This window comes from Oenanthe melanoleuca, chromosome 1, assembly GCF_029582105.1.
Source record: "Oenanthe melanoleuca isolate GR-GAL-2019-014 chromosome 1, OMel1.0, whole genome shotgun sequence".
NCBI classification, from domain to species: domain Eukaryota; kingdom Metazoa; phylum Chordata; class Aves; order Passeriformes; family Muscicapidae; genus Oenanthe; species Oenanthe melanoleuca.
Window position 1 is genome coordinate 105,712,789 of NC_079333.1, and position 26,884 is coordinate 105,739,672.

General features: G+C 38.0%; 1 protein-coding gene across 8 annotated transcripts in view; it reads left to right on the forward strand.

The window, feature by feature from the left end:
- KDM6A (lysine demethylase 6A) overlaps positions 1–26,884 on the forward strand; it is a 149,998-nt gene that overhangs the window by 13,779 nt on the left and 109,335 nt on the right. For all 8 annotated transcript variants that reach the window (XM_056506543.1, XM_056506552.1, XM_056506561.1 and 5 more), the window contains exon 3: positions 20,338–20,446. In XM_056506543.1, coding sequence (XP_056362518.1) covers positions 20,338–20,446 — 109 coding nt within the window. The remainder of the gene's footprint in view (positions 1–20,337; positions 20,447–26,884) is intronic.

Here is a 26,884-nt window from a genome sequence, read left to right on the forward strand (position 1 = left end):
GAAACCATCAGAGACCGTTAACTAATGAGCAGAGTTAGGTCTCATTTTCTACCTTTAAAGGTTTCTGTTAACTTACAAGTTCATGTGTTAAAAATTTATTACTTCTGACAGTTTTCTGGGTTTAGTTATATACTGTCTGTCTTGGCTGAATTGGTGGGATTTTTTCTCTGTATAGTCTCAGAACAAGTTGTATATACAGGTTTATTTGCTATAAATAATTTGAAAAAAGCATTAATGGTTGAATGGAAACCTGGAAAGGAGACATTTGGTATGTTAAAAATGGAGGAGAGCATGGCAGAAGCTGTGTTGTAGCATGGAAATATATTGGAGGCAGATGTATTTGGGACAGGTGAAAGAATGGTAGAAGACTGTTTAAAAGTTCCTTAGGTAATTGTGGATAGTGGGGATATGATCATTGCAAAGGACTGTGATTCCTGATCTTGGAAATTGTCTTCAGTTAATCTATGAGTGTAGATGTGTTCAGACTCTGTGTGAAAAAACATGGAATTAGAATATTGCTGTCTGTTTATTCCCTGCCAGTAAAAATGCTGTCATCTTAAATTGTGTTTTTCTTTATGAGTTGATTTTCTTCCGTGGTGATGGTGGTTTGTTTTTTGTTTTTGAATGGTAGAATGTTTTCCTGTAGTGCCAGTTGCAAACTTGCAGCTTGCCTGCATTGTGGCCAAAAATCTGAGAACAATGACGACTCCATTATGTGCAGTGAGAAAGGAACGTTTGTACTACTTGCTTTTAATTGCTAATTAAGCCAAGCCCTCAGTAGTTTGAAAGAATGGAATAGTTTGTGCCATCCACTCTGGACCACTATTTGCTACTTGGTTGTGGAGAATGATGGAAGAGGTGATTTTTATGGTGATTTCTGGATGAAAGTGAAAATGCGTGAGAGCAGTCATTTTTCACAAGGAGCTCTCAGGATTCAGGGAATATGTGGTGCCTGTGGAACTGGGGAGCAGCTTTGGACTCTGTGCTGCTGGAGAAGGCCAGGCAGTGTCACCTGCCCCATCCTCAGCACTCTGGGCTTTGCTTGCCTGCTTTGCTTCAGTTTCTATATCCAGTTTAAAGGTAATTTCAGTTTTTCCAGACAAGCAGCAGGAGTCTTCTAGAAAAAGCTTGTTTGTATTTTGAGATTATTTTAATTTGTTCTTGAGTGGTTTTTTTTGTTTTTGTTTTTGGGTGTTTTTTTTTTTTTTTTTTTAAGATCAGAGAATAAAGCTACATTAATAGAGTTCAGCACTGTTTTCAGTGCATTAGAGCTCACTGACTTGAAAGATTCTTCAGCACAGCTAGGCTGGAATTTTCTGACTCCAGGAAACTCTGCTTCCAGAGGGATTGGTAAGCAAATATGCAGATTTACCAACTGAAACAGGAAAACAAGTTCCAACTACAGGTCATTTCACAACTTTTTCCTCAGGGCTTTCTCACTTCCACAGCCAGTGCTCAAAAATGGAACAAACTGATTTAGAGCAATTCATTAATGAGTAGCTTAAGGTCTGTCAGGCTTCAGACAGCTGGAAAGAAGAAAGAACACATTCCTGCTCCAGTGACTTCATTTTCATGATTTCTCTGCAGTATTTGAGAACCTTTCCAGGTTCTTTTCATGCCATGGCTGAGATGAACTTATTCTCATAAAGAGATTACCTCTTTCACTTGGCACTTTGTTTGTAAGTGATTCTTTTTTCTAAAAAAAAAAAAAAAAAAAAGAAATTGCTATGGACTAGGACTTACTGGTACTGGTTTAAGAAGGAGTGTGCTGTCAGATTTGGACAGCCTCTTGGTGTTGATGTTCCCCTGTGGATCTCAGGCTCTGCTGCTGTACCTGTGCTGGCATTTCCTCTGCTCTGACAGGAGTTTCTCTGTTGGCATCCCTGCACCATCACCTGCAAACCCCCTTAGAGCTCTGTGCTGCTGCTGTAGTTGATGGGTGGTACCAAGGTGTGTGATTTTTTTCTTCCCCTCATGTCTGAACATGCTATAGCTGGTTTTTGTGAAGCAGCAGTGTGTCTGCAGCTGGGGCCTTCTTGTGCTGTTGGGACACTACCTGTGGGAAACTGGATGAACTTCCATCCAGTTTTGTGGATGAAAACTGCAACGTGAGAAGAATGAATGAAGAAATTAACAAACAGGTACTGAATGGGTTAGGGAAGGTATTATGGTATTGCCTCTCCTTCCACAGTCAGATAAGAGAGTCAAATTAATTTAGTTGCTGCTTCTGAATAGTTTTGGTTCTTAGTGTAAAGCTGAGTTTTATTACTCCTTGAAAGGCACATTTGAAGTGAAATGCTTCATTTTCTTGTACATAAATCAGAATCTTGGCATTTGGTTATCCTTTTGGTTGGACCTCTTGCTTTGCAAGAACTTAAGGGGAAGATTCCCTTAGTTTTGGAGAAGGAGCAACTCTTGGGAGGCCCAGCTGCACAGCACTTGGGGATTCAAGTGAAATAAAGGGTGGAGTTTCCATTGCCAAGTGGCATTTACTGTAGAGGAGTGCCCATGGCTTACACCTGATGAAGCATTGTCTTTTCTTTGACAAAAGCTCCATTGCCTGTGTAATGTTGTCTTCCTAACCTCTCCAACAATTAATGGATTAATTTTTTTTGGTGTCCCCCCATCATGTTGTCATTGCCCCCTGCATTTTTAGGTTTGACTATCTTAAATTTGCAAGCACCTATCCTCCTGTCACATCAGTGTCATGATGTGTGGTGTCAGTCAAAAGTTTGCTTGTAATAGTCTGAAGAGATGTAGGTGAGGGAGATACACTCATTAATTTTAGAAAAAAAAAAATAGTTTCAGACTGTTTATTTTCAGCATTACTAAATTCTCCACCTTTCCCCAGGTCTACTGCTATGCTTTGCCATTAATGTATGAATAAATATGCAGAATTAACCCAATGAATTGTAATAGCATGTCTTAATATATACATATCTTAGAATGATCATCAACAGCTTCCTCTTGGATCCTGTCATACAAGAATTTAGTATTTTATTTCAGTGCATGTAGCCTGCATTACTGTGGAGAAACCCCTTTAATTTAGTGTCCTCTACTTTTAGGCAGGCAGACTGCAAAAACTTGTGTTCTGTCTGAGCTCTTAGAGGTCCATGTTGTGTTCTCAGTGGAGGAAATGTTGAGACCTTGTCACTCTCTACATCACCCTGAAAAGAGGTTTTAGCCAGGTGGAGGTTGGTTTCTTTTCACAAGGAGCCAGGATCAGTATTTTTCAGCCTTAAACAAGGTTTTCTCTTGGGCCACATCATTAAATGAGAAAGTTATTTTATGCTTATCCTCTCACATGGTTGGCTAGTATAACCAGTGGAAGGAGGCTCTCCCAAGACTTTGGGAAGTAGCCCATATTTGTGACATGAATGATTCTTATTGTTAATCTAAATACAGGCCTCTAAAATATGGAAGATTTTGCTTCTTGCAGGCTGAATAGAGGTGAAGGAAAGATCAGAGTGTGTGGAATACTTGCAGTGCTAAACTTGGGTCCATACATTGGGGGGTCCCACCCTATAATGTTGTTTTTGTTTTTTGTTTTTTTTTGGGGGCTGCTCTAAATTGCCAGTCTCCTGTATCTGATGTTTGCCTCACCTGCAGATCTGGAGGTCAGATACAAACTGACCTGTTTGTTACATCTGGCATGTGAGGTCATGGGGTAGGTGGCTGCTGGTGGTTGGAAATGAGTCTGGGAAATGAAGGAGATGCAAGCTGAACTTTTTGGGGGAACTTTTGAATGTATACCCCATAAATCCCTCTAGCAGGGTTTTCAGAAGAATGAAGGGATGTTTGAGAATTGCACAGTATCATTTACCTAGGGATGGTTTAGCCAGAGGTAGTCCCCCTGGAATGCAGAGATTGAGATTGTTGTAGTAAAATAAGGATTATTTCTTCTGTGCTTCCTCTTCACTGAATACTCACTGTTAACAGCACAGAATTTTGGTTTGTGCAGTGGACTTTGTTCTGTGGTAGCTTGTGACCTTCCAGGCTGGTCTAGCAAGACTTTTGGAACCAGAGAATGAAGTTGTGCCTGTGTCCATAAATTTAACTCTGACTTCCATGAGTGACCTTTATGTTTTCCAGGTCTGTAATATGCATGTGCTCTTTGCCCCTGTCTGCACCTGAAGCAGAGCTGCTCATGTCACAGTTCCTAGGCTGCTTCCCAGGAAGACTCAGCTCTGCTTTTTTCACAACTTGTTTTTTCCCCATACCTAATGATCTACCTACCTATGCCAATTTTGAGATTTGCTGTCTGGTGTAGCTGCTGATGGTTGTGGTGGCTTCAGTGTCCCTGAGCTCTCTTCTTGTAGAAGGCAGTGCTAAATAAATCACAGTGGATTTCATATGGCACAGAAATATTTGCTCATTTCATCATTAGCAGTCAGGCTCATGACATTCCTCAAGGGGAAAGCATAATGTATAAGTTCATACTTTTTTGCTTAATTTCTTCACTGTAGAGTACAGCTGCCACCGATGCAGCTGGAATACCAACAGCTGCTTTCCAGTGCCCTATGTCACATCTTAGCAGAGCTGTGTATTTCCTGTTTTCAGGACATTATTTAGTTGCTCTGAGCCTTCTGGGAGGCCTCACACAAGATTCTGCTTGCTAACAAACTATGTGTTAAATTTTATTGACAAAAGTCTTTTCACTTTGTATTTTTATACTTAGCGTGTCACGCTGAAAACCTGTTTCACCAACTTGGAGCTACACTTTCTATTTAAAAGGTGTATTTTTTACAGATAAAATGTACAAAAATAGTGGTAGTGATAACACTATCAGTAGTTTTCACTGTGATCACTGGAGACAATGGTGGCTTTCTGATAGAAAAAGCAAGTATAGCAGCATTAGGACATCAATATGAAAACAACACTTCACTAATTTTAAACCACCACACCAGACCTAGACTTGGGTTAATGAAAATGAATAATAAATCAGCTATTTAATTTTTGATTCCTGTACAAAAATAACAGCAGAATCCAACTGTAATACTGCATTTTGCTGGATCTGCTGCTGCCTTTATAATTTTCTTTTGGTCTTGTCGGTATTTCTGTTTTGGAGAGAAAAATTGTCATTCCTTTACTTTAGAGAATTAAGACCTGTTTCGAAATACTGGGTGACAGTAGCTTCTTATATGTGTTCTGGAAAAAAGAGCAAGTCTGAGTCTGAAGCCTACCAACCAGATAAATGATGCAGCAGAAAGTGAATTATGTGTGTCTGCTCATCTGAAAGTGGGTGGGGGGAACATATCTAAAAAAAAAAAAGAAAGGCTGTGAGCCATTACTTGGAACATACTTTTGAGAACTTGGGACTGTAACTTAGTGTTACAGATCTTTTTAAAATGTGTGACCAGGATGATTGCTGAGGGCCTGGCTTTCCTGTAGCATGTTGGTGTTATCTCTGGAGGTCAGGGAGCTCATTCCTGGGTGCTGTGCTATGCCAGTGCATGCTGGGCACCAGACATCCAAAGATGTTCAAGAAGTGATATCCAGTCCTACTTCTGTGGGGGAGGGTGGTGTTTGTGTGTTTTATTGTTTGTTACCTCTTTATTTATTAACAAAGTTAAGAATAACTTATTATTTTCCTTCAAAACCATTTTCTACATAATGTTTTTGAAAGCATGTCACAGAATGTGTAATGCTGCTGAGTTTTGGTGAATATTCTCTTACTGTTTCATTCTTCTTCCCTGGAGAGTTGTTAAACTAAAACTTTTCTTGAAAATTTGTAGAATATTATTTCACTAGAGAGTTTTAAAAGGCAGTATTCTTGGTATAAAAGAAAGCTGGAAAGCTGGTTTGTATGAGCATGGAAAGCTTTGTTTAAGTGATACTGTTACACCCACAGTATTAGTACTTTCCTATGAAATAATGCCGAAATTAAAGCCAAAATATTTTCTGAAGGACCATAAAAAGTGGGTTTTGTTCTTTAAAAATTAAATATATTTGCTGAAGAATTATATTCCTTCATTAATTAATATTTAAAATTGAGATTCTCTAGAGAGACTCCAAGCACTGATCCTCCCAAGTGTTTCTGTTATTGAAGCTAGACAGATAGCAGATACTGTGTAGGTTTTGGTTCTGTGGTTATTCCCTCCACTTACAGCATGTTTGCCTCCTGTCTGCACAGTAAGGATGTGGTAGTTCAAAATATTAAGGAGTTAATTTTACCTAAAGTTTCTCAAATATAGAAGTGCCTCAAGGGCATAAGCCCTTTGCTTAATAATTCAGCTCTTTATAGTAAGTGTTGGTATTGGTCTCATTTGAATAGGAAATGTTTGAAAAGTCTCGTGCAGACTCTTTGAGAGGGAACACAAAAGAATACATAGGTTTACGTGAGAATTCTTAGTTAATTTTCAAGCCTGTCCCTTCACATTGCATGTGGCTGTGTCACAGGTATATGTAATGGCATATTTATGAAAATTGTTTTCTTGTATGTGATGCCAGAGAGTACTTAGAAGAACCTTTTGCTTCTACTGTTTACATTTAAATACTGTTCAAAAGTCTAATTTTCTGATTCTTCAAATGCTGCTTTAATTTTCTGTCTAAAATTATTTGTTTGGCACTGTTGATGTTATTTTGAAGTAGCTCTTCTCTTTCTCTGGTGTTTGTCCTGTTGGTACTTGTAGAAAAGTCGTAGTAGCTTTTGATTTGCTAAGGTAAATAATTTGAGATGCTTAGACTTCCTTTTACAAGAGAGACTCTTCTTTCCTCTTACCCCTGCAGTTCTCTTCTCAATTTATTCAATTTCTATATTTACTGAATGTGGGGAAACTGTATAGAGTCTGCTGAGATGGTATTAATATTTCTGCCTTTAGAGCAGGTTTTTCTCTGTCTCTTCTACTGCAAGAGCTTTGGGGTATGAACTGAAACTATCAGGAAGCAGATTCAGAACAAGATGGTTCCCTGCAGTTGGTGTGTGGAACTGCTGGCTGTCCAGTATTGTTAGTGTGAGATGAGTGGACATGGTTTTAGAAAGTGGTAAGGGAAATTAATGGAAGGAAAATCCATCAGGAGCATTTCCAATCTGTGCCCGGGAAGTTTTTGAACTTACATTGATGGAAAAATAGAAAGGGGGGGAAAAAAAATATCACTGTATGCTAACCTCTTTCTTTTGCTGTTTTTTCAACAATGTGGGATTCATATAAAAGCTGTGCTAATCTTTTATTATTGCTGTTTTAGTCCATGTGATGTTCAAGTAAATACAAAGGCAGCACAGGGCTGACTATTAGTCTGGTTTATTGTCATCTTATTTTAACTTTGCTGGAATTCTGTCCTTGTTGAGCTCCAGAATCCTTTATGCTTTTTTCCTCTGCCTTGTGCTGGCAGCATATACTCACCTTGGTTTGTTGATTATAATCCAGTAATGTGAGTTTGTTGTTTTGTTCTGTTTCGTTCTGTTTTGTTTTTTTGGTTTTTTTTTTTGTTTTTTTTTTTTTTTTTTTTTTGTTTTTTTTGTTTTGTTTTGTTTTGTTTTGTTTTGTTTTGTTTTGTTTTGTTTTTTTGGTTTTTTTTGTTTTGTTTTTTTTTTTAGTAGTTTTAGTAAGCCTGCCACAGAGCTCAGGATCTTACGTGGCAGTGTAATGTTTTACTGCTACGTGTCTCCCAGACTGCCTTTCAAAAGCCATCTGATGGGTGTGGTTTGGAGTTGCAATGTCCTTACCTCATTTACAGTTGATAAACCTAAAATAAGACCATAAATTCAGTCCAAAGGCCAATATCTTATCATGGCAAATTATTGAGATAATTATAGGATGATAGGCTACCACCAATAAGTGTAGTTAATATTACAGCAGTTTTCCTTTTATGTTGAATTTTGTGCCATTTAGACACTATAAAATATGTGTGAAAATGGATTTTAGGTAGAGGTTGGCCCAAGTCACAAGGAAAACGTAAGCACATTGAACTGTTGAATGTGAAACAGGTGCAGGAGACTGACCCAGAGTCTCAAATCTCATGCCATTACTGCACAGGAGGAAAAAATTGACAAATTTATTTACTGCTGCTGCACATTGGGCAATGTAAGGGCACTGTGGATGCTTTATGGCAGAAGGGAAGATGAAGTTGAGCTTGTGCTCCTTTGAATCTGCCTTTATGTGAGAGGCTCTGGCATGACATGAGCAGCCATGTGGGAATATGTGGAAATAAAACCAGCACGAGCTTCAAACTTTGTTTTGATGTTCCACAAAGACTTGGAGTTTTTCAAGTCATCTCACAACAAAAAAAGTTTGAAATATATTTTCAGCATACTGGCCTTTATGGAGTGCTTCCCATGCATTGGACAGAACTCAGCCTTGCCAGTCAGGAGTTTTTCCCTGTGAGCCACACGTACCTCAGGAGATGCCAGTTCTCCATCTGTGGCCTAAAGACAACATCAATATTCTCTTTCACCTGTGCAAGTGTTATTTATGTTTCCAAGCTTAAGCATAAAGGTTACCCACCTCCTGTTGCTTTCACAGGACAGGCCACAGGTGGTCCAGAATGATGGGGTTTGCTTTTTTTGGATGTAAGAAAATACGTTACTGCTGAAAGCAATGAAAAAAGAGCCTTTTGTACTACTGTTGGCACTTTAAAATAAAGGGCTTAAAAAGATTGACATTTGGGACTGACTTGCATGCTACTCTTCTCCTTTTATGAATATTTGAGAATGTCTTTAAATTTGATACATTTTCAACTGTTCTTAAACTTTCTCACCTTTGTATTTTTTCATCCTCCCCAGACATTCCCTGCAGAGGGATAATCACTTGTTCTCTTAGTGACTGGCATGATTGAAGTGATTATTTTGTGGAGATGCTTTGTGGTGGTGAGTGGGTGATGATGGGAAGCTGTTGTTCAGCTGCTGGAGTAGGGATGGAATGGTAGCAGTGGAGAAGGTGCTGTCTTTCAGGGCTTGAATAAACTGATCTGCTTTCCTTCTCTGGCATTTTCCTGTGACAAAAGTTTCATCTCTTATTTGGTGTTCCCTCTCACTTCTTTATTCTGTCTGGGCTTCTATTTGCCACTCCTCTGGTTGTGCCCAGCATACTCGTTAGAACTTAATTCAGTGTCTGACTCTGCTGTGCTTGATTCAGAGATTTAGGTTGTTCTGCTATTTCCCCTGTTTGCTCTCCAGGGGAATTGCTTTTTCAGGGTGACACAATGTTTTGGCAGAGATTTTTCAGTGTATACTGGAGTGTTTGTGTACATTAAGGAAGGCAAATGAAACATGTGTGCACTTTTCCACATACATTTTCTAATCATGAGGAATTCAGCTCTTTGGGACCAGTACTTGAAAACATTCAGTCTTCTGTGGAAATCAGCTTTTCCTGGAGTCTGAAGAGATCTTGTTAGCCGTGTTTGTGTATTCTGTCAATTCAAGATCTATGATCAGGCCATTGAGTGCTTTGAAGGTGAATTTATCCTGTAAACAAAGATAGATTACATTAGTGGCAGTGAAATGGGAGACAAGGGGGTGTCCTGTTCATCCAAAACCTTAAAAAAGAAGACAGTCATCATTTCAGTGTTAAGGAACTGTCCTTCTAATGCAAACTTCTTAGTGACTTTATGGCTTTGGGTCACAATTTTGGTGTGTTTTTTGCAGTATCAAGTTAGTTGCATTTTGGAAACTATTGCCAGTGAAACTGCTGGAGTTCATTCTAAGGTTTGGCATTAATGTGCAATTAAAATTGATGTTTGCCACTGTAAATAATGTCAGAATTGATTCTTCATCTAAAGACCAGAGTCATGACAGCTGTAGCTGAAGAGAGAACTTAGGAAAACACCTTTTGTGGAGTGAGTTCTGTGGAATATGGCATGTTCATCAAAAGAAAACCTTCTCAAGAAATGTCTGATGTATAGAATTCGGTTATTTCTAGCATTATTTCATTTTAAATGCAAATGTTACAGTAATGTATTATAAGGAACTCTGAATTCAGAGTTGTTTGATGTATGAACGACATTTACATCCTGGTTTATCAATGGTGCCAGCAGAACTTCCTGATGTTCATTGCTGATCCTCACACCTCTTTTGGGTAATTCTGTTCCATTTCAAATTTCTGGTCATGGATTTCACACCTCAGAGGGTTTATAAAATGCTTTTTAACAGTTTCTGGTGTTTTAAAAATTTTTGGTTTTTCTCTCTGGTTCTGAGAGACAAGCAGTGTTAGTGCTCAGAGATGCTGATTTGGTCACTCTGAAAGGTGGTGTGGGTGCAGCACAAGGTAAATACTGGGTTAAAGATTTGGGTTCCATACAGTGAATCCACACTGTGCAATTTTTTTAGTCTGCAAATAGAGATTTTTAAGAGAAAAATGGCCATTAGCTGTTTTCTATTTGGGACTGGTACATGTAATGAATAGTGTAAAGTTCATGAATTGTGTGTAAACTTTTAATTACGAGAAGTGCACAAGGTTGACCTTTAGAAACGAGTATGTTCGGGATGTGTATTTCTTTACCTAAAGTGTAGTGACACATTTTTAAGGCAGTTTTTTAATAAACTCATAAAATTCTGTAGTTAATGATGTTTTGAAGATAAGGAAACTAGTTTTGGATTTTAATTTGTTTCATCATTTTAACCTTTGCTGTTAAAGTTCAAATACAATACAACTATAACCATTTTTTAAAAAATAATTATTAGTTACATTTTAAAGAGTTAGGTATGACTTTTTGAATTGGTGGCTTCTGGTCCATGAGCATTGGAGTACTGTACTTTAAGTAGTCATGGTATGTGGTGAGTGAAAGGCCCAACAGAAGAGGGAATTGTACTTTTCCCAGTTGGGCATTGTGTAAAAGATTCCTTGCAGATCCTTCTCTTGGAAGGAACATCATCATCATGATGGAACTGAGAACTCATAATTGAGTGTATGTTTACTGTTCACCAAGACAGATAGTGGTGTGCTGAAAAACCTCAATCAGTACCCACCTCTAATGGATTGCAATTTTCTTTATCTAGCTGTTTTTTTAAAATCACAAAATCCTCCTTTTCTACCCAAAGTCACACCATAGTGGTGGGTGGGGAAAGGATGGCTGGAACAGAATTCTCTGTGTGTGTGTGGGAGCTTAGTGTTTGTCATTCTGCCTCTGTCCTGCAGAGAATCATCGTGGTCACTTTTGACTTAAAAGTGAGGTTGTCTCTTGAATCTGATACCTATGGCACTTGTGATGAGTATGGACAACTCAAATTTAAATCTTTGTTTTAAATAAGTTGAAGCCTTGAATCTTCCTCTTTCTAGATTTAGGTCCTTAATAGATAGTTTTAATGTGCTGGAGTTTCTTGCGAATTTTTCGTGCATCCTATTTCCCTTCTTATAATAGAATTGGTTTCTGACCTGCTGTACTTAGCAGGAACTTCATCCTTTAAAGCTGTCTCTGTTTTCTAGTTCAGTAGTGTTCTTGTAAATACATACAAGATAGATGGAGAATTGGCATTAAGCTTCATACATAAATGTTTTCCCATCTTAGTGTTTTTTAATGTCTGTCTGTATATTGGATGTCAAATTTGTTAGGGCTTGGGAAGCATTCTTCAAGAAGATCTTAGATCCAGCTCCAGGGAATGTTAATGTAAACAGTCTGTGGTGACAACCTGCATGGCTGTTCACCCTGCAGCTCCAGGAGTCTTCAGGATGTTTTGCCTGTGACAGTTCACTATCAGGTTTTACTTACCAGAAGACTGTGCTGGCCAGTTCCCAAGCAATGTTTTGAGTGTATTGTCATTTTAGTTGGTGTTTAGTGCACATTATGATGCAAATGCATACTAGTAGCTAAAATAATTTGGACTTGGGCTTTGTAGCCCATAAATGTAAAATCTGAAATGTCTATGAATATACTTCCCCTACCTGTTACTGCCACATAGTAGAAATAAGACATTTATTCTTTCCTGGAATGAGGTTCAGCAGCTCTGCCATTCAGAAGTGGTACTGCTCATTAGCTGTGGACCTGTATCCTTAGGATTGTATTCCTCTTATTTTCTCATTGCAATTTCTTCTTGTTCAGATTGCCACACGAAGGGGAAAGGGTGAGGGATAAGGCTTGGTGTTTGCTGCTATTAGCAGACAAGGGTTACAGTTCTTGATGGGAATTATTGTGCTTTTCCAGGTATTTTCTGCGCATGAAGTTCTACAAAACATTTTTCTATGCGGGCTGGTTTTCATGCACATTTGGTTATGTTCCAGTGTTGCTCATTTTTATATGTGAGCATAATTGTGTAAGCATAATTAAGCAGCCACAGAGGAGAAAATATGAATGGCTGTGGAAAAAGGAATGTGATATGTGGACTGTAGCTATATGGGAGATTGCAGTGATGTGATGGAAAATCATTGGGATGGACCCTTCTGCTGCACTGGCTGTGGTACCCTTCAAAGTACCAGCATTGTGAGACTCCTTGAAATAGTGATATTTCAGTATTTAAAACCAGGTTCTTTCTGTCTAGATTTTTTTTTTAATCCTTTGTGTCTTAATGTGCCTTTACCAATTTTGTATCTCCTGTGGTGCTGAAAATTCCACACTTCCCACCCTATTAGCATTAGTTTTTACACTTTCTTTATGAAACAGCTCCTGACCCATTTTCACTTCCATTCTTCTAAAATAAGTCATCTTTTCCTTGTATTTTCAGATGAAGCTACCAGCAATATTATTTCTGAGTACCAGGACATCTCTAGTGCTTGAACCCTTTTGAGACTGAAGTTTAGACTTGGGCAGGTTTAGCAGATCAGAGCACTTGGTGGTAGCTTTTAAATATTTTTTGATAGTTGCCTTTATATATTGCCTTGATTTCAAACAACACAGAAAAATCATTTTGTTCAGTCTGAAACTAGGTATTTTCACAAATATATGTTTGTTGTATCAGTCTTGGTAGACATTGTCTTGTGCATATGTATGTGCATTGTTCTCTATTTAATACCTTTATTTTTCAAGCTGCTTTATTCTTTGTTTCATTGTCATTCTTATGGTTGGTGCCTGATAGGCAGTGTTCCATTTCCAAAGACTTGTGTCCAGATCCAGAAATATTTGCATAAATAAGTTATTCAGATCCTTTTTTCCTTAGGTAAAACAGGCAGCTATTAATGCAGATTCTTGCTTTATTTGTGGGTGGCTTTCTGTGTTTGGTTGTATTTTTCTGTGTTGATTTTAATTGTATTTCCAAAGCAATTTATCCAGTGAAAACAAAACCAGCTAGTTATTTCTTTATCATATCTTAAAATCTGTATGAAACGCCTCAGACTCCTAGATAAAACTGGTTTAACATTTAAAAAAAAAAAAAAGATAAGGTTGTCTATCAGTGTTAGCTATCTAAATGTTCTGAAGTATGACATGCCACACCTCATTTGTGATGTTCTGTGTTGGTATAGGTGAGAATTGCTAGAATAAAATCAGATTTAGTGGTATTAAATTTTAGTGTGTGGTGAACTATTCATGAGCTTGAACAATTGCTAAATTAAGGTGCTGCAATTCTACTTGAAATAGACTTACTGTGGTAAAAATAGCCAAAAAGATGTTCCTATAGTCTCAGATGCAAGTAATGTTCCAATTGCCCATGAAAAATCTACTGCCACTTGAAAATAAAAAAAGTTGCTTGCGTTTGTTTAGGGTTTTTTTGTAAAGATAAACTAAAAGGAATTTGAATGATGAAATTCTGTATAAAATTTGATAATCTCTGGAGTCACCTGATTATGAAATATTTTTAGGGAGAGGAGAGATACAATTCTGTTTGCTAATAATTTAGAATTTCTAAAAATGATGTAGGTGTGTGTGTTTGTACATAGACATTGATATTTGTAGGTTTGACTTTACTTAAGAGAAATAATGAGAGGATTGCATCCTTCAGGTGGACTCAGATTTAATGCAGAATAATTCACCACATGAGCTTCAGTCAAAAAATGTTTCATAAAATCCAGTTGGTTATGGACACTTGTCAGCTGCAAAGGACTAAGCTTCCTGTATTTTATGTATGTAAACTATTTTTAATATGTAAACTGTTGAGTTTGCATCTGTCTGACAGAAAACACTTGTGAAGAATGTCTTGCAAGTGTTCTGTATTCAGGGGAGGCAAGTTGGGTTTTTTACTCTCTGCTAAAATGTCACTTTTCTCCATGTAATCATTGATTTGCATGTATGCTGTTTTGTATTCTGTTCTGCAGTTCTGTGCTTTTTATGAAGCAATATCCCTCAGTTTTCAACGATAATTGAGTTCATGTTAATTTTCCCTTGTAAGCTTAGCAACCTTGACCTTACTTCTGCTGCTTACTGTGTAATCTCTCATCTACCATAGACATCATTTGAACAAAAAGTATATTTACATCTTCAGTATAAACTGGAAGCACAAAAGTCTTAGACTACAGTAGTGGCTTTTAAAGAAAATTGATCTCAGTTCTGGCCATCAGGCTGTGCATGTAGCTCATGTGTGCAGCTGCTTTTCTTTATTCCCTGCACTGTTTATTCGTGTATCCTGTTTCATGAAGCATTTGTCATAAGGAAATAGATTAGCCAGAATTGATGATAGATTTCTTGAGAAATGTTTGAGGAGGTTCGGTTTCTGTTGTTCTATACTAATTGTCCCTGAAATGATAAAGACTTTGATCCTAAGGGTTACTAGCAGACTGGAATAAGCGCATAACATTCCAATATGCTGTAAAAATGTTGGGAAAACAAAGTTACTGAAGAGGCCAGTTGATTTTTTTTTTTCTTCTTGAAGCCTAAATGTTTTGGGGTCTGAGCATATTTGTGTCCAGCAAGGTGTACTTTCAGCACTCTTACTGAGACTTCTGCAATAGTGGAGTCCATACGTGAAATACAAGGAGAATAAACGTGCGAAATTGAGAGAGAAATTTCATAACAGAATATGAGCATTGCAAAGACAGAGCATATAAAGAAGCTTTGAAAGCTGTAGTGGGAATTGCTATTGAATAAGAAAGTAAAGGAATTTAAGGATATTGTGCCAATACATAATATGAGAGCCTTCAGTGGAAGATCTGCTGCATTAATCTGGGTTATCTTCAGTCAAATAAGAATGGTGTGCTTTTCTCTGCAGAAGTAAATGAGATGTTCTTGTAAATCATCTGCAGCTCAGAATGTGAAGTGTATCTAGCCAGTCATTGATAGGGGAAAAATAGTTTTACCTTCTGAAGAATTCAGGCTTGTCTTTTGTTCTGTGTGCTTAGCTGAAGCGAGCCCTGCTCGCACCCCTGTTTCAGAGCAGGAGCTGGAACTTCACCAGGAGCTTCTCTGGGTGGTAACAAATTGTTGTCATTGTTGTTAGCAAATCACGTGTGCATTTTGGTGAGTTGTGGCAAGGAGGAAGGGATGAGAAAATAAGCTTTTCAGTGGCTCCTCAGTGGCCCTGAGGGAGGGAGAAGGAGCCCAGCAGACACACACTTGTGCTTTCCTGGTCTGTAGGTGCCCCTTGGTCTGAGCAGGGTAGATGTGTGATTGTCACCTCAGTGGCCAATACTGACCGTGTAGTTACTTTATTTTCCATAAGGATAAAATGTGAGCTAATTAACATTCTGTTTCTAACCATTACTGTGGTGTGTATTTTGTTTGTCAAGAGGCTGCTGATGTTTCCCTCTCCAATTTTCATGTGGAATCTCTGTTCTCATTACCTGCTCACAAAGCCCATCCAGTTGAGTCACTGGAGGTACAAGAAAAAGAAGCAGCGACTGTTCAGTATTGTCACCTTCCCCTAGTTTATCTACGTATACAATAGTGTTTTATGTTGTAAAATTGAAGGTTTTAGGAACTTCTTGAGGCTTTGAATTTGTGATTTTACACTATATTGAAATGCTGTGTTTTTCTTGAGCAGTTAATTTATTACCCAGTAAAATTCAAGTAATTCCTTTCACTCTGTTACTGCCGGTTGTTGCCATGTTAACAATTCGGATTGCTGGCTTTTTGGTTCCCTGTAGTTGCCAGGTTTTTTTCCTGTTTAAAGTAAAAATTTGCTGACTCAGTGTACTCCTCCATTTTCATATCATTAATGTATTAAAGAATTAATAGTTAATATTTTGTCATGTTTGGCCATTTAGCCCTGCTTAGTTTCATTTTGATCAGTCATGCTTGTCATGATTCAGAAAGGATAACATCACATTATCTTCTTCAGAAACAAGCTGTATTAATTTTTTTCTTTCTTATTTATTACAGTTGTTTAAGAGTAGTTTGAATTTGTGCTGTAAAATACAAACAGTTGCAACCAATGATAATGGTAAAGTTTTTCCCCTTCATATTAATTGAAGTAGAAATAACATTGTTACTTTTATTTATAAAGCAGAGCTGTAATGTTTCTATGACAATTTTTAGAATTCTGGTTTTATCTCTTGGATTTATCAGTTAGATTTGTTTGGGTTGGGTATATTTATTTATTTTGTTATGGTATATTCTTAACTCTAGGGTCTTTGCTTCATGAAATGATACCATATTTATAGTGGCCAAAATTGACATTTTTGTTTTGTTTGGTTGGTATTTTTGTGAGTGTGGGGAAGGAATGGTTTTAAAACAGAGGGGAAAAAATAATCCAGCTCCTTATCCATTGGAATGATAAGTAGGCAACACAGAAGGGTCTGGTAATACATTTTAAAGGTGATTCTAGAATTACTTCTTCCTTTTGTGAATAGATTTTGCTGGCTTTTGTGAGTTGGTAAATATACCAAGCCTTTTTCTTCACTGTCCTGTATTTAAAGGTGTCCTAAAAATTGATAGTTGAGTCTGTGCAATCAGGATGCCTCCAGTCATGAACTATGATGTAATGAGAGGGAATTTGTGTGACAATTCTGTGTTACTTCAGTTGAAGGTGGCCATTCAAACAACGTGAATGTTGTTACTTTTTTAGTGTCATATGAGCCAGTTTCTTTTCCTGCAGCCATTCCTGCATTGGTTTCCTGCTTCTGCTCTGGTTGCCACACTGCAAAGCAGCTGCAGGCGATTATTTTGCCAAGTTCCTAAATTCTGCAGGTTTCCCTTTTATCTTCTTGTAGCCTTGAACAAAGGGAAGGAAGTGTCCGATGTTGTGTAGCAATCTTCCTTTTCATTTCAGGGTCTTTCTCTTTCTTGTTAATTTTGTCAATACTTGCAATTCTCAAGGCTGACTCTCTATTGAATGCACTTAGAGATCCATACAGTATGGAGAAATAACAGTGCTTAAAAACCTCAGGGGTTTTTAACTTCCTTAGAATTCTTAGTGTCTCAGGATAATTTAAATGGGTTGCACAAGGGTGCCATAGGTGGCCTTTGCAGTTAAAGAACCACTAAAATGAGGTCTTTTGATTGTTCCTTCCAAGAAAGCATACACAGATATATGCAGTTGTGACCTCCCTTTTACATCCATTCATTCAATAAAGACAAATTCTTACCTATGCAGAAAAATACTTGTTACGTTCTGAAGATCTTTGTGGATGGGTCTGGTGGGGGAGAAAGCTTCTTGACCAAAACCAGAGTTGGGTAAGTCTTTGCCTGGTGACTCTGCTCTGACTACTGGGAAGAGCAAGAGCTACACAGTGACCAACCTGCTCTTCCTGCAGAAAACCAGGGTCTGACTTGGTGTTCCTGCCGAGGAAGTAACTCTTGCTTTCAGTTTCTGTTTCATTGTGTTAGAATGTGCTGGAAGAATTTAAAATAATTCATTTCAAACAGCCTTCCCAAGTTAAGTTTGCATAGATAGGAGTGTGTTGCTGGTTATTTTGCAAACGGGTTAGAGGTCAACGGAGAGGGTTTGCATTAATGGTGTAATTGAATTACTCTTACAGGAACAGATAACTTACAGTTAACTGTGGCTGAAAGGGGAAGTTCTGGTGTCTTAGCCTTGCCTTGTGCTGGCATCAGTGAGATGGCTTAGCAATATCTTCAGTTTGTGTTCTAACATAAAGGGAAAATCTGTCTTGTTGAGAATTGCTCTGAGCTGTGTGAAAGGCTTGGGCACAGGTTTTTACATCCCTGCTAGAGACACTGCTTCAGATATGTGTGATATGTCTTTTAATGAGGATTTACTTAAAAAGGGGCTGTGGGAACATTGAGGGTCCCCAAACACTTAAATGTTAAAGTGTGTGTGATTTATAATTTCCCTCAACATCTGTACAGAAAAATCCTGTTACATTTGTTCATAGAGTCAAGTTCTCTTTAAATACCTGTAACCTAATTCAGGAAATAAACTACCTTAGCTTCCTCTCCAGTATTTATTGTAGGCTGCCTGTTGTGGTGGCAGTTTCTGTATGTTCTGAATTGCAAAAGGCCGAATACCAATTTAAGAAAATCTCAAAATGACTCTTTTCTTCAGCAGCTGCAGTGGGTATTGCAAATCATCAGAAAAAAGGAAATTTACCTACAAATCAACATGTAACAGTAATGTTAGGGGCACCATGAAGAATGTTATGATTTGTACAAATCAAGAGATGAGACCAAAAAATGGTGAGAGGAAGCACAGTGCCAGAAACAAGGTTCTGCACTAAGATATTGGCAGATGGGTTCAGCTGGTGAACGTGATATTAAGAGTCAGTAGATAAAAAAATAGTAATCTTAAGAAACGTACTTTAGACTTGTGTGCTTTGCTTCTGATTTTAGGGATGGTATTCTTTAGATGGAGAATTGACTGCCTGCAAGAGGTGTTTATAGTGATGGGAATAAAGTTAAAGGAGTTGTAGCTTTGATCAATGGTGAAAAGAATTGCAGTCCTTCCACTGCAGTTTGCTAGGGCAGAGCTTGCAGCACATGAAGGAAAAGTTCTGCTACAGATCTTTGAGGCAGAGGCAAAAACATATCTAAATTTGGTGTCTTCAGAAGACGGCCAAATAGCTACAGTTTGAAATATGTACTTTAAATCTATGTAAACATATTTCATGTTTTATTAAATCATTTTATTACCACATGTACACCTGCATTTCTGTAGCAGCATAGCTTTGTTTTGATTCATCGGAACTTTGCCTCTGAAAACAGCCATAAAATCAGGCTTTTCTGGGCTTGGAAGGAGGTGAAAGTATAAAGTATGTGGTACACCTCAGTCTTGGGGTACAAACTACAACCCACTCATAACAGATTAGATCAGTAATTGGGTTCTCCACAGATGTGTTTTAACTATTTCCTAACATTTCCTCATTTTATTTTTGGTGGTTCTCCATTTGATGATTAATAAAAGTGTACTCAAAGTAAATTATAAACATAGGCAAGGCTACTGATTTAAATATTCATCTTGATTTCTCCCCCTCCTCTTTGAATATCAGATTTTAATAAAATCTCTTAAGAAAGGTCCTCATTTTACAGAATCATGAAATACGCAGAGTTGGAAGGGACTCAGGGTCTTTGATTACTGTGATGTAATAAAATCAGGGAGTTCATAATTGCAACCAGATTTGAAACATACACCATAAATAGGTGAAAGTCATAGATTAACCAGCTGGAATTAGAATTTGTTGGAAGTGAGAGGTGTGCTGGTGTGAAGGACCTTCGCTCCCATTTAAGTTTGTTCAGCTGCTTCAATTCAAGGGCTAGTAAGTTCAGAAAGTTGGGAAAGCGATTTTATTTATTTATTTATTTATTTATTTATTTATTTATTTATTTACTCATTCCCAAAGTGTAAACAGGGTCAGGAGGTAAATGGGGTCAGGAGCTAAGGATGTAATAGGTTAAAGATCATGGCAATTACAGTGGATAGAAGGTGTCAGTTCAGTTGTTAAAAATGTGTGTTCATAGCACAAACATTCTTGCTTCTGTGTATGTCACTTAAAAACTTCTGGGGCGGTTTTTCTCTAACTGAAACTAATTTCTGATTGGATTTACATTTCTGATTTTAGCTTTTCTTAATCTACAGTAGAAGGAAGTAAATTATTTTATGATACGATAGATGTGAAAAGAATCGGATCTTGGGAAACACATATGAAGATGTATAAATTGCATAAGCAAATGTGTTGAGATAGCGTGTTCTTCGATTTAGCAGAAATGAGTGAAATAACAAATGAAAGATGATTTCTTTAGGGAAAAAAGCAAGACAGTGAGAATAAAGTCAGAGAGGTTTCTTTCTTGCAGATTGGAAAGAATGAAATCAATCCTTTTGCATGTCATTGATTTTAAAATGAAAAATTGTCATGTTAGTTAGAGGTTTGTTTTGTGTTGGGGAAATCGAATGTCTGCAGATAAACCAGAGAAAATTTCTGTTGTTCATTTGTTGTCAATTTGCCTTAGAGTCAGTGAAGTGGAGCTTCCAGATCTGTTCTTAAATACTACATTTCTTCTTTGAAAAGTGATGCTGACTTTGTTATTGAGAGTGTTTGTAGGCCTCGTCTTTCAGGCTAATAAAAAAACTGTATTATTTCTCAGAAAATATATTATTTGCTTTAATAAAGTACAGAATTTTGAAAACCTTGTATTTCTTTTTCCCAGGCTGTTCGCTGCTATGAATCGCTAATTTTGAAAGCTGAAGGAAAGGTCGAGTCTGATTTCTTTTGTCAGTTAGGTCACTTCAACCTCTTATTGGAAGATTATCCAAAAGGTAAGAATTTTTAGTTCTTTTGATAAATGTCTTTGGGGAATGGTTCTTTATTGTAGGTGACACAACAGAATGAAAAACATTGGGCTAAGTCACTGTTTCCTTGGTTTGTACTGTATTTCAGAGCCCATAAAAAAATGGAGACTGGTGATTTCTTTACAAAAACGACTTTATTCTTCCTTCTTGTTCTTTTTTTTTTTTTTTTTTTTTTTATGGTTTCTTTTTAATGAAAAAGAAAAACCCAACTAAAACACTTCTGGTTCAGATGTGAATATGAACTTGGCTGGCAATTCCGGTGTCTGATGGCTGCCTGCCTTTCAGTGATTGTGGGGGGTATTAGAACATTTACTTTTTTTTCCATGGGATGTCTTTTTTCATTGTCATTGCATTTTAATTTTAACATGAGTGCAGTTCTGTTTATATAGGGAAACAAACAGCACCCTCATCCTGAAAATGTGTGCTCCCACCCCATGCCTTTTTCCAGACACAAAGATAGTGGTTTGCAGTTTCCTTGGGATGCAGGAGCAGGGGGATGAGTTATAGCAGAGTAGTTCAGAAGCACTGCTTGGTGACTCAGGCTGGCTGTGGGCTGCTTGAAGCAGTGTCTGTAGGTCTGGCTTCCTGGGACCTTTATTCCTAAAGTGAGAAACATGCAGATTTGATGCTGCTCAGCAGGAATTGGCAGATAGCTAAATTCAGTCTATAAATTCAGAAGGATTTGGGTGATGGAGGCATCTGTCTTGTACCCCATCCCATCCAATGAATAAGACATAACCACTGGTGTTTCCAAATTCAGAGGCATGGGAATACCTGCAGGGAACATGGCAATATGCTGTCTCTAAAATTTAGTGAAGAGTAGTCTGATCCTTTGGTACTTTCATTTTGTTTTAAGCAAATTCTGCCAGCCTCTCTGCAAAAAGACTTACACCACTCTTTCTCATTACCCTAATAAAGCTAGGTGTGAGTGCAGTGTGACCTTCTGGATATATTTTACTTAGCAAAAACAGCCCAGGATTACAGACTGACCTGTATTAACTCTGCTTTTGAGTTGATAACAGTTAAGAGTGACAGGACCAGGTGTTGCTGTGGATCAGAGGCAGGGTTTACTGATGGAGCATCTGCCTTGTGCTCTGTGCATGGTTTTAAAAACATGCATAAAAAATCCAATTGATGGTTGAAAATATCAGTTCTCTAGAACTGTAAAAGAGATTAGCACAACAATGTGAGAAGAAATATTAAGCCATTAAAAATCAGAATTAAAATACTTAATACTTTCTTAGATGCCTATTTAAAGTCACATCTCAATCGTGAAAAAAGCCTCAAGAAGACAAAAACCTTGTTAGTTATGGAGTATTAAAAAAATGTATCTGTATTTTCAAAGAAGTATAGTAGTAGTTGAAAATACTGAAGGAATTTTTAAAATAAACAAAACAGAATAAAGAAACCATAACAATAAATAAATAAATCTGTTGGGTGCACTGGCAATTTAACCAGCACAAACTCCACAACTTTAAAGGGAAAGGGAAGTTAAAGGGGTTTTTAAATTAAATGAGGGACATGTTCTCTACAGTTTTTGAACTCTGGTACCAAAGACTGTTAAACTGTTACCCTCAATGCAGAAAGTCATAGGTGTTCTATAACTAATTTACTACTGCTGTTTGAAAGAAGTAGAATGCTTGTGTTCCATTACAAAGTAAAAATAAATCTCATTACATGATACAAATTTTGTTACTTTAATTATCATATATTCTAGTTGCAGTTAAATGTTGTAGTTAAATGTTACATGATTTAGAACAAAAAAGTAAAGAGTTCAGAATGTTTTGATGTCACTAATGTATATTTTATTTTAAGTCCTGAAGTTCTATAAAGTGTAAAATGCTGAAGGAGCATGGTGTTCAGAACCAAAAATCTGAATTGAGTCATGGATAAAGTCAGTGTGTTTAAGTTGGATGCAATTAATGAAATATCACAAGACAGCAGCATATATAATGCTCCTCAATTTCTTTTTCCCTTAAAAGCCTGTTACTTAATTAAATATCTTCAATAAATGCATGCATCTTATGTATATAATGAATGAAGTGGTTTTTATAAAGGCAGAAGTAATAGTGTTCTTTGCTTAAAAATGCTTGCAATGAAGTTTGTGCAGTACAGAACAAATTGTGACAGTAGAACTGGGATTAGTGGTCAAGATGAAGCAATGCTGGGGTGACGGAGATCTGGGTTTCACATTAGTTGTTTCTTCTCTTTAGATCTGTCTCATTTTTTTTCACAAACGTTTGGAGTGAAGGATCACGAAGCTGAGTGCATTTTGTTGCATGTTTTTAGTGTTTTGATGTAGCTAATACCTTCTGAATGTACTGAGACTCTAGGTAATTTCTTTGTAAGAATTAGGATTTATACAGCATATGATGCGGGATCTTGGGAAAAAGTCATGGCAGGTTGCATCATTGAAACTCACGTTGTTGTTGCTAATCCTGCCCTTGCTGCATGTACTCAGAGGGTATCACTGAGGGGCAGACTACCTTTAAATGTGCTGTAAGTTAATATCTGATGCTGAAGTCTATTTAACTTTAGTTTTTTTAATGAAACCTGTTAAATATTGTAAGATCTCTTGAAGTGCAATATGTTTTCTGTCACTTGTAGCCACTAATTCCAAAATCAATGTGCTGTCATTTTTCTTCCTTAAAAAGAAGTACTTTTCTCCGAGAAAAGTTCCAAGTTCCTCATCCAGTAACTTCTGATGTGTTCTCTCTTCTCAGTATTATACCTGAGCTTAGGAGTATCTGTGTCACTGCTAGCCTTTAAAAGATCTGAAGCTGCTCTGCAGGTTGCAGTTTTCCCAAAATGCAGGAAGTTTGCTGTTGGTAGCAAAAGGGTTTTCTCTGCAGCCATGGAATGGAGCTGATGTGTTAGCAGCACTCTGCTGCTGTTGGGAAAAGGTCCTCTGCAAGGGATCAGCTTTTTTGCAGATTTTGAATCTAGTGAGACACTGACTTGTATTCAGACACTTAACACCAAGATTGCAGATGGATTGGTTTTGGCTTTGCCTGCATATTCAGGGTGGGTTCTGTGCTCTTTCATTGTATTGATCATTACTGACCAGAATTCAGCTTTGGGATTTCCTAAAGTGGGAACATTGACTCCTCTTGGTGAAAAATTGTCTTAACTCTAATCTGATTGTTCCTCCTTTCTTTTTTGACAAGGCAGCTATTCCCCAGCTGTTGGATTGTTTTGGAGGTTCCCAAACCTCTGTTTCCTGGGCAGGCTCTGTCCTATGTCTGCTTTCTTTGTGCTGGCACAGCTGAGCCTGCAGCTGTGTGGGGAACTGATCCAACTGAAAAATAACCCTGCACAAAAATGCTGTGCACTTGCCCCAGAATGTGAAACCTCAGCCTTGGGGTTTTGCTGGAGGAGGTGGATGGGTTGTCATGGAGGCCTTTGGATGCTGGGAGGATTCTGAATCCTGTTAGGACTCCTGGTGTGAACCTGTGCATGGTTTGCTACTGGATTCCTTGGGACAGGCAGATTTTTTACTGAATTATTGTGGTGTGGTCTTCAAAGAAACGCACCTTCCACCCATAGCTGGCTGGTCTCCATAAGCTGTAAGGAGTGCAGATAATGAAGTTTTAAGGTTTGGGTTCTAGCTGACTTGAGTTTTAATTGACAGCTCTTTAATGAGCTCGTGGATTGACATCATCTGGGTTTTCCTTAGGGATCTTTATTTTGCAAAGGGGTCACAGGCATTGGCTGTGTTCAGTCTGTGACATGGAGGACAGCTCACAGTGGCACAAATGGAGATGTACTTTAATCATTTGTCTCCTTGAATTGCTGTTCTCTAAGCAAAATTCCTGGAAGTAGAAAATGCAGTTAATTAATGAATGGTTTGAGAAAAACATGAAATTATTTGTGCCACAGTTACTAAAATTACAATTAGTACTGTACTCAAATGGTAGTCTCATTTTTAAATGTTCAGAACAGTTTTAGCAGTATTTATTTTGATTATAGATGGTGACTGCTTTGTCAGAAATACTAATATGAGAACATTTAAAGTCATTTATAAGATAGTGTTTGTTAGTTATGGGGGCATTTTTTTAGTAATCATTAATCTAAAATTTAAAGCTGTACTGAACCCCCCCATAATGTTATTTGAGCAGCTCTTTTATTAGGCTGCAACCTAAACCCAAAATTTAAACACTTTGTGATTGTTCTTTTGTAAAGTTGTTTGATTGAGAGAAACTCCCAAATTCAACAATGTAGATGTGTTCCTTTGTGCTTAAAATTCCAGCTCTGTGGGGAATTTCTCTGTGGTGGTTAACGTCTTTCAGGAATTTGAAAGGAAGTATTGTTATTGGGAAGCATTTTCATGTGCTGTGGTCTGAGGTGCAGGGTAGTAGTGGTAATTTTATAAAATATAAGGGAGAATTTTGCCGCATGGATAGGATTGTGCTGATTCCTGCTGCGCTGTCTTGTCTTACTGATGAGTCCTGAAGAACTAGAATGAATTAAATAGTTTGAATGAGTCAAGGAAGAGATGGCTATTTCAAATAACTGTGATATTTAAGTTTAAGGTTTTTTATTTTGTTGTTTGTAACTGGTACTTACTGGTGAAATTTGAGTTGCTTCTATTTAGAGCTGTTGAACAGAATTCTGAAGATGAGATAAATTTTGGGTGGTTAATTTCAGGTGGTTTAAACCATTACGTGAAATTTCTGTAGAAAGAAGGAAGCTTAGAACATTAAAATGTTCTTTGTAAATTGTATGTATGTGGGGCAGAAGTTAGCAGTCAACAGTTTTATTATAAAATGTACCAGGGCCTTGTTTTTGACTGGTTGTCTGAAAATTTGAACACTTTGGACAGTGTTCTAAATAAACACTAAATTGTTAAAAGTTCTTTTTGTGTAATACACTCTGGGAGGATTGTTGAGCTTCATGAGACGCCTTTGGTCTTCTTCACTAATTCTCAATATTTTATGACTTTCACGGAGTTCAAGATCTGAAGAATTTCTGTAACTGTAAACTTCTTGACAAACTCTTGCCTGTCTTTCACATTTGATACTTTATGGGACTGTGGGCTTCACGCCACTTTGCTGCTGCATTTCCAGATGAGGGTGTGGAGTTGTTAATAAAATTTCTTAGAGGACTATTTGATGATTTTTCTGTCTTAAATCTATGCTTGTGTTGCTTTTGTGTGTCAGCCTTCATTCTGTGTTAAAAGGAAGACATGCTTCAGGCTTCTTTGATTGTCTCTTTGGTTCTTTCAGTACAAATCTCTGGAGGAAACAGAGAGCAGCATCTGCCTGAGGCCTTAAAACAAAAGACCTGAGTGGCATTTTGCTGCTCTCACTTCCACATTTTTGGCTTATTACAGAATTGGAGAATCATGGAAGTTTGAAAAAACCTTTCAGATAACCCAGTCCAACCATTCACTCAACACTGCCAAGGCCACCACTGAACTGTGTCCCCCTGCAACACATCTATGTGTCTATAAAATACCTCCAGGCATGGGGCTCTGGGCAGCCTCTGCCAGTGTCTGACAGCCCTGTCACGAAGAAAATTTTTGAAATATTCAGTTTGTATCTCTCCTGGTGCAACTTGAGACCATTTTGTTTGTCCTGTCAAGACTTGTTGCTTGGAAACAGAACCAGGTGGACACCTTGCCTCACTACAGCTGCCTTCCAGGTGGTTTGTAAAAGGCAGCAAGAAGAGTTCCCCAAGCACCTTTTTACCAGGCTAAACACTCCCCCTGCTCTCTCAGCTGCTCCTCATCAGGTTTGTGCTCCAGATCCTTCCCCAGCTCCATTGTCCTGCTCTGAGCATGTTCCAGCACCTCACTGTCCTGCTTGTCCTGGGGAGCCCCAAACTGAATGCATGATTTGAGATGTGCCCAGTACAGGGGACAGTCACTGCCCAGTCCTGCTAGCCACACTATTGCTGCTCCAGGCCAGGTGCCATTGGCCTCCTTGGCCCTCTGGTTCATGTCCATCCAGCTGGTGACCACCACTCCAGGGCCTTCTCCAGCAGTCACTTTCCAGCCCCTCTTCCCCCAGCTTGGGGGGGTTGTTTGAGCCAATTGCAGAACCTGGCACTTGGCCTTGTTGAACCTCAGCCCTGGATCCCCTTGTGCAGTGCAGGTTGTTGATGAAAATACCAAACAGGAGTGACCCCCCCACACTGAGCCCTGGATGTAATTCCATTTCCCACCACTCTCTGAACCTGGCCATCCAGCCAGTGTTTACCCAGCAAAGTCAGTTCTATTGGCTCAACCTTGGAATTTTCTCACCTTTTGATGTCTTTAATTTTATGGCAGAGCAGTCTTCATCTTGAAGGGTTAAAACACCATGGTGGATAAAACCTGAACTATATATAAGCTGTTTCTGTAACCTGCAAATATCTCTTAGGTGTTTAATGAAAATTTTTTTTCTGGAAGCAGTTAGGTTTGAA